The sequence below is a fragment of the Scylla paramamosain genome, chromosome 24 (genome assembly GCF_035594125.1).
Source record: "Scylla paramamosain isolate STU-SP2022 chromosome 24, ASM3559412v1, whole genome shotgun sequence".
Lineage (NCBI taxonomy): Eukaryota > Metazoa > Arthropoda > Malacostraca > Decapoda > Portunidae > Scylla > Scylla paramamosain.
Window position 1 is genome coordinate 6,682,074 of NC_087174.1, and position 14,071 is coordinate 6,696,144.

At 42.0% G+C, this 14,071-nt stretch overlaps 3 protein-coding genes across 4 annotated transcripts; 2 read left to right on the forward strand and 1 right to left on the reverse strand.

Moving 5' to 3' along the window:
• Positions 1-307: 307 nt before the first annotated feature.
• Positions 308-6,926, forward strand: LOC135112657 (pigment-dispersing hormone 1 peptides). 2 transcript variants are annotated; one of them, XM_064027281.1, is made up of 4 exons: positions 308-463; positions 4,445-4,538; positions 4,992-5,194; positions 6,759-6,926. In XM_064027281.1, the coding sequence occupies exons 1-3, from the start codon at positions 435-437 to the stop codon at positions 5,133-5,135; spliced, it is 267 nt and encodes an 88-aa protein (XP_063883351.1). In that variant the 5' UTR covers positions 308-434; the 3' UTR covers positions 5,136-5,194; positions 6,759-6,926. The 2 variants fall into 2 exon arrangements, with proteins under 2 accessions (XP_063883351.1, XP_063883352.1); XM_064027282.1 differs by lacking the exon at positions 308-463 and adding an exon at positions 3,472-3,587.
• Positions 6,927-8,423: 1,497 nt separating this feature from the next.
• On the reverse strand, positions 8,424-11,618 carry LOC135112659 (pigment-dispersing hormone 2 peptides-like). The gene is made up of 3 exons (XM_064027285.1): positions 10,243-11,618; positions 9,875-9,968; positions 8,424-9,709 (listed from the first exon to the last, which is right to left on the reverse strand). Exons 2-3 carry the CDS (start codon positions 9,965-9,967, stop codon positions 9,563-9,565), a joined length of 240 nt encoding a protein of 79 aa, XP_063883355.1. The 5' UTR covers position 9,968; positions 10,243-11,618; the 3' UTR covers positions 8,424-9,562.
• Positions 11,619-11,645: 27 nt separating this feature from the next.
• On the forward strand, positions 11,646-12,621 carry LOC135112658 (pigment-dispersing hormone 2 peptides-like). Its single transcript, XM_064027283.1, has 3 exons — positions 11,646-11,841; positions 12,110-12,203; positions 12,322-12,621. The coding sequence occupies exons 2-3, from the start codon at positions 12,111-12,113 to the stop codon at positions 12,466-12,468; spliced, it is 240 nt and encodes a 79-aa protein (XP_063883353.1). The 5' UTR covers positions 11,646-11,841; position 12,110; the 3' UTR covers positions 12,469-12,621.
• Positions 12,622-14,071: the final 1,450 nt, after the last annotated feature.

The following is a 14,071-nucleotide window of genomic DNA, read 5'->3' on the forward strand; positions in this document are numbered from 1 at the left end:
TGTACCATTCATGGGGCAAGTCTGGGAGTGGAGGCAGTCCAATTTTTTGGATTTTCAAGTTTTTCGTAACAAAGCATAATATTCATGTAAAGTTCAAAGTAAACAATAAAAATAGAGAGCAAAGAAATGTATTTAAGAGATACAAATAGATAAACATTTCAAGCAAGGTCTGTTTAATCTTTATCCTTGTGTGTAACTTGGCAGGGTAGGTGTTGATGCACTAACCTGCTCCAGTGCAACTTTGAAATGTTTTAAAGGAAAAGTGTGCTTACTCTCTCCAACAGTGCTAGAACAACTCATCTCTCAACTGAAAGAACCCAAGTTTAAATCCAAGGCCAGTGGAGGACAATTATGACTTTGGGTCACGCTGCAGTCATTACCTAGCAGTGGTTAGGTTCGGGATGTAAGCCAAGGAGCCGCGACCATACTACTTGATGATTGATCCAGTAACCCTGCCAGCGTGGTAAGTCATATGGCTCAGTGTACCTAAATCATGTGATAGGCTTTGTGTTGCTGTTCATGTGGATTAATGAATGGAAAAAATAAGATTTTCAGAGATCACTATTTGAGAAATATTTATACTTACCTCTTAGTCGCCTTTCAAAACCTTTTTTTTTTTTTGTTATTTGTTTCATCCTCATTGTGCACTATGTATATCCTTCATTTATTATCATTTCCTGTTTAGCTCTGGTACATTTCTTTCCTTTCTGCATTTTTTATGCATTTTTTCCTGACTTTTCTTCCCAAAAGTCTCATGTCCATAGTGCATTCCCTCTCTGCATTCCTAATTTTGCCATTCTTTTCTTTCCTCATAATATTATGTTTTCCTAACCCTCAAACTGCAGTGATCGCTTATATAATGGAGTATCTACTCAGTGTTTCTGTGAATACTAAAGAATATTTAACATATGTTCACTGTGTCTCCTATATCAGCTTGAAATTTTGAGGTTGAAATTTTTTTCAAGTTTTAAAAACTTCAAAATCTGCATTTCTTCTTCTTATTATTATATTAATTTCATTTGCTGACTTACTTATTCCTTTATCTCTAAATATTTCAGTTGTAATCATCTTTCCATATCCATTAATTTCTTTTTATTGATCATTTTCATTTTAACTGTTACAGAAGAATGCCCTGCATCTTGAAGTGCACTTCTCAGATCTCTAGTGTCCATCACATGTATTTTCAAACTTTTATTCACAGCCTTCTAGTCAATCATAAGAACACAAGATCATAAGAAAATAAGGGAAGCTGCAAGAAGCCAGCAGGCAGATGTGTTGCAGCCCCTGCTATACATGGTAGTTCTTTTTATTCATGTACTCTTCTTCATGTATCCTGTTAGATCACCTTGTGATGAAAGAAGATACTTAAAAGAAACAACCCCTGCTCAGCTTAAGTGTCCACCAGACACTTAACATCCTCATGTCATTTAGGTACTCATTAGTTGCTTCATCTATATTTCATTACTCTCTTACGTAATTATATAACTCATCACAATCACCTTTCACTCTTTCTCGTAACTGTTACCATTGACAGTCATTTTACTGTTTCTATATATTGCCATTACTGTGCCTTAGCATTGACAACAGGCTAAGATACGATGACATCATTAATGTGAGAAAAGTAGAGAAGGAAACAGGAGACCAGATCGTGGTGTTTGCTGTAGGCTGAAACAGATCTTTGTTTGCAGATTGAGTTAAGATTTTGTTTTATGCGTATCACATTACACTTTACTAATTATATGGGAATTGGCTGATATGTAACTGATTCATTGTGTGTGTGTGTGTGTGTGTGTGTGTGAGAGAGAGAGAGAGAGAGAGAGAGAGAGAGAGAGAGAGAGAGAGAGAGAGAGAGAGAGAGAGAGAGAGAGAGAGAGAGACCTCCCCCTGCGCGAGGACCCTGATGACAGGTCCACAAGAGAGTAAGACGCCCTTCTCCCTGCGTCTCCCGCGGGGCGTCACTAATGCGGCGGGCAGAGTGCTGATGGGCGTGACGAAGATGCTGCCGCGTGTCATTGTGGCCGTGACGACCCTCTGCCGGCGGCCCTGGATTTGACACTGGAAAATTGAGTAACGTGTCTCCCCCTCACTGCGCCCGACGTCCTCCAAATCACGCCCGGAACCTAATTATCGGGGCCTCACTACCTTCCTCGAGTCTCGCTCCAACTCGCCCGCACGTAAAACTAATCCTTGAGCGGGTTAAAATCAGCGCCGCCTTTTCTCTTCCGTGCGTCTCTGAAGAGAGAGAGAGAGAGAGAAAAAAAAATTGGGTGAAAAAAAAGAAGCTTGAAATAAAACGCGGATTTCGTAACGCATCGAGACGAACGAGGGAGAAAAACGGAGCCTCATTCTCTTCGGTGTCAAGGTTGTCATCGCTACGAACAAAAGGAATGAGGGAGCATTTTTGTTACCACACGCTGCAGGGGGCCGAGTGGGGTTGACGAAGCGGCCGAGGAGAGAGGCAGCGAGGGGAAGGAAAACGGGAAAAAGAGAGGATGTAAGCAGTAAGAACCAAGGAAGTGGAGAATGACTATGGGTGAAAGGAAAACATGAAAAGATAAGGGCTGTAGCATGTGAGGAAGACGAAAGTAAGGGGAGGGAATGGGATTAACAAGAAGGAAGGTACAGACAGAAACCAGGGAAACAAATTTGGGAGTGATAGACGAGTAGAAATGAAGGGCAGATAGAAGAGTGAAGGTTAAATAAGCAGAGGAGAAATATGTGTAAGTCTGGAGTGAGATTAGGGAGGAAGAAAAAAGAAACGTAGAAGAAGGCAAGTAAGATGAGAAAAGGGAACAGGGTAACATGGAGATAAACAGGGAAGTATAGGAGCTGCAAGAATGACAGATAGAAGGAGAGAGAGAGAGAGAGAGAGAGAGAGAGAGAGAGAGAGAGAGAGAGAGAGAGAGAGAGAGAGAGAGAGAGAGAGAGAGAGAGAGAGATAATGTAGGAAAGTAAGGAAAGGTAAGAGGAAAAGGAGGATATTTTGAAACATTAAAATTCTTGCGTAACCAGGGAGGCGTGGCGAATGATGAGGAGAGAGGAAAAAATATATTCGTAAAATAGAGAAAAAAAGGAAGAAAGGAGGGAAGGATAAACAACTTTTAGATACTTATTAGGAACTGAGGAAATATGAAAGTGTGTTATGTATTATGATAAAAGAACGGAATATATGAAAGATTTATGTGTGGAGAGAGGGACGATTAAATGTACTGGTGCGGAGGACATGAACTAGAACAAATATATCAACTAATTTTCATATAAAAACAAAAGAAGGAGCAGGGAAAAAAAATCCAGTCGAAATAAGAAAGAAAAGACTGGAACGTTTCAAATTTCCAAAAGACTCAAGATGGAGACGAAGAAAGGCCAGGCTAATATTTCCAAACCGCGTGAGATTCAGATTAGAAAAACGGTCAGGCTTTACATGCGGGTCAGTGGGCGGAGGGGCGGGGCGGGTGTGAGGGGCGTAGTGCGTGAGGTGTGGGTGCGCAGGTGTGGGCGGCGCTGCACGTATATAAGGTAGAGGAAGGCACAGTGTCACACCATCAGGTCCTCGTCAGCCTCAGCTCATCCTAACAACATCCAGACAAGTAGGTGGCGGTCCTTCTTCAGTGCCTCCTTCAATTGTTTCCTCCAATGGGCTCCTTCGGTAGTTTAGTTGCCTTCATTAGTGTTTTCTTTAACCTCCTCCTGAAGTAATAACCTTCATTAGTCTCCCGTTAAGTCTTTCCAGTGCCTCCTTTTGTAGTTTCTTTGTCTTCAGTGTCCTCTTCAGTATCCTCCTCCTGCAGTAGTAATCTTCATTTTGTCTCTCAGTTTCCATCCTTATTTCGTCTCAATTAGTGTTTTCTGCAGCAACTTCCTTTTGCAGTTGTAATCTTTTATAGCCTCTCCTTTGGTCCATGTCTTCATTGTCTCCATTACTTTCAATTGTCGTCTTCATTTGTCTTCTTCTGTTGTGTTCTCTTACAGTTATAATCTTCATTAGTTTCCCCTTCAGGCTCCATCTCCGGCGCCTTCTTCAGTAGTTTCAGTACCCACCTTCATTCACTGGTAGTCTTTCTCACTCTTTACCTTCAGTCTTCCCTTTTCACTAGCCTCCTTCAGAAACCTCTTGCGATACCCACTTGAAACTTAATTAGACTAAGAAAACACTGCTTACCAAAAGAGGAGAAATGTTTTTGACCATCAAGAGGCGACACACAAAATGGCCGCCAGCATAAAGTAACCCCGACCCAGCCCCGCGGCGTCCCAGTGTGACCTCCTCTCCCTCACGTGATTTGCCAAAGATAGGTCACATGTGGGTCACTCACTTAAACACACACACACACACACACACACACCCTTAACCATCACGCATTATATATCACGCACATATCATCCCTTCTTGAGACTGTATTCAACTCTCCTCCTCCTCCTCCTCCTCCTGACGCAGTATCTCCCCCAGGATGCGCAGCGCCGTGATCGTAGCCGTGCTGGTGGTGGTGGCCCTCGCAGCCCTACTCACCCAGGGGCAGGAGCTCAAGTACCAAGAACGTGAGGTGAGTGAGGCGAAGGGCGGCGTGGTAATGAAGCCCACTGTCCCTTGGCGCCGTTTGATTCCTTGCTGTTGTGCCGGAAATCAGTCAGTCTGTACAATTGCTTTTACTTTGTTACTATAACCTCCTGTGCACTTGTAACGCTGTAATAGTGTACACGTGGACACACATGCAGGTATTTAAGGTACTCAGGTGCATGTGGTGGGGTGTGTTCAGGTGGACATACGCGTAACTTACTGGTATTATTACGTGTTATGTAAAGTTTGTTTAAAGTTATACTACACTCTAAACACTGGTACGGAACACACACACTCCCTCTCTCTCTCTCTCTCTCTCTCTCTCTCTCTCTCTCTCTCTCTCTCTCTCTCTCTCTCTCTCTCTCTCTCTCTCTCTCTCTCTCTCTCTCTCTCTCTCTCTCTCTCACCTCCCTAACTTAACCTGGGGGCGGCGCTGCAGATGGTGGCTGAGCTGGCGCAGCAGATATACCGCGTGGCGCAGGCTCCGTGGGCGGCCGCCGTGGGGCCTCACAAGCGCAACTCTGAGCTGATCAACTCCATCCTGGGGCTGCCCAAGGTGATGAACGACGCCGGCAGGAGATAAGCGGTCCACTCTTCCCCACCACACCACCTTCCCCTACATGACCTTTCTGCCAGGAACAGGTGCGTGAGTTTGTGTGGCGGTCTGATGTTCCCTCGCTCGCCCTGTGATTTGTTGGTTGGCTTAGTGCTTGAATGCCCCCCTCCCCCATCTCTCTCTCTCTCTCTCTCTCTCTCTCCATTCATTAACTCATTCTCTCAGTTTGTTCTTCTCTTTTGCTCCCACTCATGTTTCTCTTTTTATCCACTAATCTACCTACTTGATCTTATTCTTTCCCATTAACTTTGTGTGGTATTCATGTGCTGCTCTTGAGAAGTGACAGTGGGGTGTTCATTGTTTCAAAAGAGTGCCAAGGCAACTCTGAAGCTAAATTGGCCTTTTTTTTTTGGATTCTTCTTTTTGTTATATTTTGTGGAAGCGACATATTAAGTGGGGTATTGCTTTCCTCTCTCATTTTTGTGTCCTTGGCTGGGCTTCCTATCACGGTAAGAGAGAGAGAGAGAGAGAGAGAGAGAGAGAGAGAGAGCTTCATTCTCATGGGTAGCTATGCATTAGTCACTTGCTTTAAGATTCTCCTTGTGTTACATTGTTTCGAATCTCTCTCAAACGTGGAATGAAGCAGTCCCTCGCCCTTCCCGTGTTCATTCATATCGCTTGAACCTCCGATAATGAGATAATTGAAGCGCAAATCTTTTACTGCATTGTTTATTGCTCTGTTTTCGCGTCTAGTTGATGTGTGTTTGCTGAACCTGTGTAGAATTTTACGTGTCACTGCAAAAGTTCTCGTATTGTTATTGCTATTAGTGTTGTTCACGTTCAGAGCTTCGTCAGTCTGTGTTGGTGTTTGCTTCGTCTGTGCAGTCCTCTCTTAACATCGTCCTTTGCAGTGCTTTCCAAAATATCGTTATGCTGCTGAAGTGCTCGCCTGCTGCGTCTCCTTGCCTCATTATGTCTATGCTTACTGTGTCTTGTACGAGAAGCATGTTAAAGATAAGAGTCATGACAGTTCACAGAAGTAATGGTGATAAGAGTATAAGTAATAATTAGCCCATAGCACTACTTGACTTTAAGATACTATCGAAGACTTTAAATATCTATACTATATCTTACGTTTATAAGAATCCCTTACTCCTCCTTCCAGTCTACAGTCTTCCCTAAGCCCTCCCCTCTCTTCTCTCCTCCTCCTCCTCCTCCTCTTTAAGTTTTTCCTTATCTCACTACCCGCAGTTTTCTTCCACGGGATCTGTTCTTTCATTTCTCTTTTTTTATTCCTTCATTCCTCAGTTTCCCGATTTTCATTCTCCTGATTCCTTATTTTCTTTCACTTTCTTCCTTCCTTTCATTTCTTTTCCTCTCAATCCCCTTATCTTTCAGTATCTTCCTTTCTTCATTTCTCACCCTTCTCGATCCTTTTCTTCCTTTACCTTTCCATCATCCCATACTTCTCCTTTACTTACTTTCCACAATCCTCCATTCCTCCTCATCACCTTCGTCTCCTCTCCCAGGTTCCAAATCTCCACTCTGATCGGCTCCATATGACCCCTTTCGTGTGGCGCAATGAACCAGTTGTCCTACCCTAATATATCATCCCCTCTCTTCCCTTATTCACCATTCCCTATTCCCCAGGACGAGGCCAGCGGGCGCGTAGAGCATCACCATCTCCGGGCGACACCATCACTTCCTGTCAATTGTTTAGTCAGTCATATAATCAGAGAGTTAGTCAGTCAATCAGTCAGCGAACGTCGGCCTCTCATGTACCTTGAGTGGACTCATTAAAAAGCATATAGAATAGTATCTCCTGTTGTCTCGGTTTTCCTTCATGTTTATTTTAATTTTATCCCCATTATTTATTATTTCACTGGTGGAACTGTTGTTGTAAGTCTTGGAAAGTACCTCAGTGTAAGGAAATGTCTTTGCAGGGATAAGACAGTCAGACCGACCACAAAATCCTCTCGGGCCTTGGTGATCATCTTGGCCTGATTGGTAATGTGTCGGGTTCGCTCTTAAAGGCTGGTTCACACTTATAAAATATCGGCAAAGCTGCTTATTATGCGTGTGTCACGGCAAAGAAATTATGTGTTGGCTCATAAACGTGGCCAGATTCAAGTTAACTACTACGGTGGTCTCCTTCCTCCGAGATCAGCGGTAATTGATTTCCAAGACAGGCCAAGGCAGAGCCCAAATGCATAGTGGCGGCGAGCCAAACATAAGGTGTGCCGAGCCCGAGCATACGAAATGGTCTAATAATCCCTGACAGCGGTCCAAGCTGAATAAACACCTGGGTTGATTTCCAGTATCCTGCCAGGCATTTGGTCCCCGGCGACGCGCCTCTCATTGCCAGTCTGTCCTGGCTTCAGATAAATTTCTCAATGTTTCCATGACTCTCCAGAGATGGAAATGGCAGCTGATATCTAAAATAAATGTAGGCTATATTGGTCTGGCCGGAAAAAAAGCAAACCACGCTGCATCTCTATAAATGACAAACTAAGATGTGACTCTCTCAAGGACAGCGAGTCACAGGAGTGCAAAGGGAAGATATTTCACGAAAAGTATTAAAGAAATTATAAGTGGGATGGAGGGTGATGATGGTCACATTATTTTTATCAAGATTTTTATCGAGGTCTTAAAAAGAACACACGGAAAACTAAGAAATAAACTTCTAACATAACCCGCACGTCCCTCCCAACCACAGATCTTTGTTTGGGTTTAAACAGATTAAATGTATAATACAAACACGAAACATTTTATTTGCCTAGAAAGGAAAAAAAAACAAAAAATTAAAATGGACTCTTACGGTGTATAATAAATGGAGATACTCTTAACTTTGAAATAAACAATAAATCTACTAAACCGCTGTCTCCATGATATACACTTCCATAAAATAAATTCATACTCGTAAATAGTAGAGACAAAGCACGATCATATTTCAAATTTTCTTAGTAGTAAATCAATCCAAAACATCCACAGTTTCATAAAGTGATTATTAAACATGAAGGCATGGGTCTTACATAATTGCTCGAGTTCTCATAATGCTGGAGTGTAAATACACGTACAGCTCGGGTTCTCATAATGCTAAAATACAAATACACGTACATCAGCACAAAAAAGAAAAATTGGAACGAAGATGTGCATTTTTTAAAGATTTCCTAAATACGAAATATGAAGACACTTCACATGAATGATAATTTGAATTCCCATATCAATGAAATATAAAGCAACTTACAACACTAAATAATTGAAAACCACGATGTGGACTTCTACAACCAGAATATGAATGATGAAATTATAACACACACAGTATTTCGAATTCTCATAATAAGAACAGATACTTCAACTTGTTCTTGGAGTAATTTCATTATATACTTTTTAAACTTATTTTTTTGGGGGGTCAGATAACTTCATGCCCACCAACCTTAAGAAAAACAAATAATATTCAGAGGATAAATTGAAACAGAAACCTTCGAATGTTCACTAAATTAGTGAATAGCTAGACGACGTGTGTCCGTGACGGGTCGTGACTGGATGTGGAGGGAGGGCTGCAAATGACTGCCTTACCAGGTATTTCCAGAGAAACGCAATGGGAGAATTGTGACCACAGTAAGCACAGCCTGCAGGGATTTACGTTGTGGTTATATTGGCTTAAAAGATCAGAGCCTGTCCAAGTGATAAAAATACTAAACGATACAGTGAAGAGCTCCAAAAGGAACAATTTGACAAAAGAATGTTCCGAAATATTCACGCAAGCCATTGACACTTTTATGAGCGAGGCGCCAGGTAGTTCTGTCCATTACCTAGATTATACATGTTAGCAAAATCTGGCAAGCTAATAAAAGAGTGGAAATCCCTGGACAAGATAACAAAAATTAATGTTTGGTACAAGTACTGCTATGAAGGCAATTGTTTTATGAATAAGATATTAAGGAAAGTAAAAACAGGACATTGGAAATAGCACAAAATTTATAATTATGTTTTGTCAGTATGGCTTCCAAAGAGGGACGAATGTTTGATTACTCATAAGAGATGAGGAGCGATGAGCACGCCAACCTTTGAGGCTCGGGTCGTTGCTGATTATAAATAAGATACTGAATATTGATTGACGTGGAATGTTTGCAAACCCCACGCACGTCAGTCTTCACGAGCACGAATTGTTGTCTACTGTAGTGACTTCTTGAAGGTACCCTATGATTCGCTTAATCAGCAGTGTGGTGTGGGTCTGTCTTGTGTTGTGATGGTGGCGTTCCATCCATTTGTTATATATGAGAAGGAAAAGTATGATCAAGGTAAGAAAAACTGGTATCTCTGCTATTAATGTATATAAAGTTTATTCATTAAATGAGTAATGCGAGGCGTGGTGGAAGGGACAGCCCTGCAGCAGGGCGGCAACGACTCGCCTCAGCTTGCAGCAAGGAAGGGCGTGAAGGGCTCGACCATCACCGCCTGCCGGCCTCGTTCATCAGCGGGGAGAGGCCGAGCAGCGAGTTGATGAGTTCAGAGTTGCGTTTGTGAGGGAGACCTGCGGCGGCCTCCTGTGGGGCATGGATCACCTTCAGGATGCGTGCCGCCAGGGTGGCCACGGCCTGTGTGGGCGTGGGGCGGAGAGTAACCTGTGATTATACGAGTATAGGATACCCTGGTGTATGTATACAGGTGTATTATGGGAGGGATACCTGGCGAGGGACTGCACCTGTAGACTTGGAGGCTGTTTAGTACACACACACACACACACACACACACACACACACCTCACGCTCGGGAACATGAAGCTCCTGCCCCTGGGTGGGGAGGGCAGCGAGGACCACCAGCACCAACACAGCCACGAACACACCGTTGCGCATCCTGCAGGAGAAGAAGCTACGTCAGGAGGGGATGGCTGGGGGTCAGGCAGCAGGCACTGTCTGGGAGGGAGTGGCGGGAGGCGGGAAGGGGAAGGCCTCTCTGTCCTTAGTGGTCAAAAGCATTGACTGTTTGCTGTTGTTTGTTGTTTGTTTGTGACCTTGAGGTGAAGTGTTTGTATCAGAGACTGTGTGTATGTGTGTGTGTGTGTGTGTGTGTGTGTGTGTGTGTGTGTGTGTGTGTGTGTGTGCAGACAGACAGCTGGCTGTGGACACACTTGCTCTGTAGGTAGGCAGGCAGGTAAGGTAGTTAGGGCAAGGCTGGTGCTGGAATGATGCTGGTGGCTGCTGCTGCCCAATATTTATGTCACACGCCCCCTTTCTCCCCCGCCCCCTCAAAGTTTTCCCCTACCCCCGCGGCACACATGCGGCAGGTAAGTGTGTGTATCGAGTGTTTAATGGAAGACAAACGCTGAAAAGAACTGAGCGGTGGAATAAACGTGACAAAGGCAGCGGCTTTTATTCGCGAACGTTTGCTTCTCATGTGCGTCGAGTGGTATCGTTTTCGTCCTTAAGTGTTTTGCTCTGATTTTATTCCGATTATTTTTATTTCACTGATGGAAGCATTCTGTTATAATGAAAGATAGATGATAAGGATTTTGTTTTTAAAATAATGAACAGCAGTGCATTTTGTTTGTGAGGATGTGAAGGCTCACCTGAAGGAAGTGTGCTGATGATAAGTGTTTGTTGATGAGAGGTAAATTAATGACGATGTATTGGTGACAAGTTTATGAATGATAGGCAGGAGTATAATGTAGATGGCAGGCGTACAGATGACAGGTGCACGGATGTCATTTATAAGGATGACAGATGTATGAATTATAAGTCCACGAGCGACGCTTGTACAAATTTTATTTGTAAGCAGGGATGATATATATAGAGAGAGAGACATGTTGAAAACTTAAGATGGTACCGTGGTTTTTTCTTTTAACATTTAAGGAGGACAGGAATCTTTAAAGACCATAAGACATAAATAAATAAAATAATCATGCTATATAGTTTTCTATAAAGAAAGTAAAAACGTTACCTGTTAACATAATGAGCGTGGGAATGACAGCTCCTGCTACTAGTGCTGAAAAAGTGTGTGCAATTGAGGGAATAAATAGCATTATCATTCAGCATTGATCTTTATTAATTTTTTTATATAATTTTGTCTTGAATTCCTTGATCAGTCTCCCTTTAATGTAAAGGGGATCGTTAAAATCATTATTTTCCCCCTTCATTTATCATTCATAACTTCCAACACTTACATATCTACCCTGCATAAATTTATCAATAATTGTCTGCTGTATAGTTACATTTTTGTCTGTGATGCCTAAAGATCAATATGGATTGTGCTTCATCTTTTTAAACCAAACCAATATAACATCCGTTCCTTTTGAAAAGCAGACAGCCTCTTGTGTGAGTGCTGTTTTCAGTTTTGCACCATAAATATCTGCGATCGAAGATAAATATAATAAAATCTAATTTTTTGAAAATATAAGAAAGCCTACAAAAGATAAAATAATATTCTATGTGCTTTTAATGAGTGATATGCACGCACGTGAGAGACAAACGTTTGCAAAATAAAAGGAAAAAAAAAAAAGCGAGGAGAGCCGCGGCCCTTGTCACGCGTTTATTCCGCCACCCAGTTCTTTTCAATGCTCGTCTTCCATTAAACACTCAAAACACACACTTACCTGTTGCATGTATGCCGCAGGGGGAGGGGTGGGGGGAGGAAGGGGGCGTGACACATAAATATTGAGCAGCAGCAGCCACCAGCATCATTCCAGCACCAGCCTTGCCCTAACTATCTTACCTACCTGTCTACAGAGCAAGTGTGTCCATAGCCAGCTGTCTGTCTTCACACACACACACACATACACACACACACAATGTCTGACCAACACTTAATAGTTTGTACAAAGAACACAAGCACTTCACCTCAAGGTCACAAACAAACAACAAACAACAGCAAACAGTCGATGCCTCTGACCACTAAGGACAGAGAGGCCTTCCCCTTCCCGCCTCCCGCCACTCCCTCCCAGACAGTGCCTGCAGCCTCCCCCCAGCCAACCCCTCCTGACGCAGCTTCTTCCCCTGCAGGATGCGCAGCGGTGTGTTCGTGGCCGTGCTGGTGCTGGTGGTCCTCGCTGCCCTCCTCACCCAGGGGCAGGAGCTTCATGTTCCCGAGCGTGAGGTGTGTGTGTGTGTGTGTGTGTGTGTGTGTGTGTGCGCGGATAATACACCTGTATACATACACCAGTGTATCCTATACTCGTATAATCACAGTGTACTCTCCGCCCCACGCCACACAGGCCGTGGCCACCCTGGCGGCACGCATCCTGAAGGTGGTCCACGGCCCGCAGGAGGCCGCCGCAGGTCTTCCTCACAAACGCAACTCTGAACTCATCAACTCTCTGCTCGGCCTCTCCCCACTGATGAACGAGGCCGGCAGGCGGTGATGGGCGAGCCCTTCACGCCCTTCCCTGCTGCAGGCTGAGGCGGGTCGTCGCCGACCTGCTGCAGGCCTGTCCCTTCCACCACGCATTGTATCACAAATTTAATGAATAAACTGTACAACAACAAGAACAAAATATTTTTTTCCTCATCTTTACGATGGTCTTACCATATATTTAAGTAAGGAACATATCCCAGTTATCAGATGAAGATTTTTTAATTGAATTTTTTTTCACTTTCTAAGGTAAAAAAAAAAAAAAAGATAAAAAAAATTGTGATTATTAATTTTCCCATAAGATTGCCGATGATTAAATTATGAAAAGTAGGAAAAGAATATTAATATAAGGTGTATATATATATATATATATATATATATATATATATATATATATATATATATATATATATATATATATATATATATATATATATATATATATATATATATATATATATATATATATATATCAAGCAGCAAAAATGTTTTTATTATCTTACTATTTTTTTTTTTTAACTGAGGTATAGTCATTACCTGTGCACGATTCCTAAGAACACAAAAGCATATTTTACATATGCACCACGGTTCTTTTTAAGTTAGGAACACATCCCAAATATAAGATAAAAATTCTTAAATTGATTTTTTTTTTCATTTTTTTAGGTAAGGTCCAGACCTGTACAAAAAATTCAAAAATTTTTCCGAATAAGTTTTCCTTTGAGATTACTGATGATTAGATAATAAAAGTAGAAAAGAATATTGATATAAAAAGTATATATCAATCGAAAAAGCGTGTTTTATCAGTGTTTTATTTTATTTATTCTTTTTTGTTAAATGCAAGTATTTTTACGTACCACTCCTAGCGCGCTTAATTTTGCATTGAATGGTATGTGTTTTGTCTCCCTGAGATCACATTTAATGAGGGAAAATTTCTAAGTACTGACAGCATCTTCCTTTATTGCATTACTCGTAGCAAACTTGTTATTCATCATAAGGAGCTTATTGTGTGTCTCGTCTCGAAGCATGAGCATTGTACTGTCATGGTGTGCTGAATACAATAAATCCAAAAGAAAATGAAGAAATAAAGCTGAAAGCGTGGCGCTCTGAGACACTGAGGATAATGCCGAACTCCAACTCTCGCCATAGTTCAAAACTCTGCTGTAAACGAATAAACAAAGGTCTGTTCTACGTATACGCTTTTCATAGATTAATTGTGCATCTAATGATATGTTTCCTTTATTACTAAAAGAAAACGGGATCCTTCAAAATTTGCAAAAAACGACCCCTCTTATTTTCAAGTATTCTTTTGTGGTTTGCGCATGTGCAGAAGGAATATGAATTTAGCATGGTCATTCATGTAACCACTGGCGGCCCATATTACTTTCCAAATATTTACCTTCGTCAGTTTATTAGTTCATGAGTTACTATAAAGTTTTCTGCACATGTGCAGTACAAATCTAAATATGCTCAGTTATTTACATAAAGACATAGATACCAATTTTCAATTAGTTGACTAGTTAATGAGAAACCATGTGACCTTCCACTCTTTACAAGCTGCTCATCTATTCCACCCAGCAGAAATAATGAAACCTACATAAAACTGAGAAAGTTTT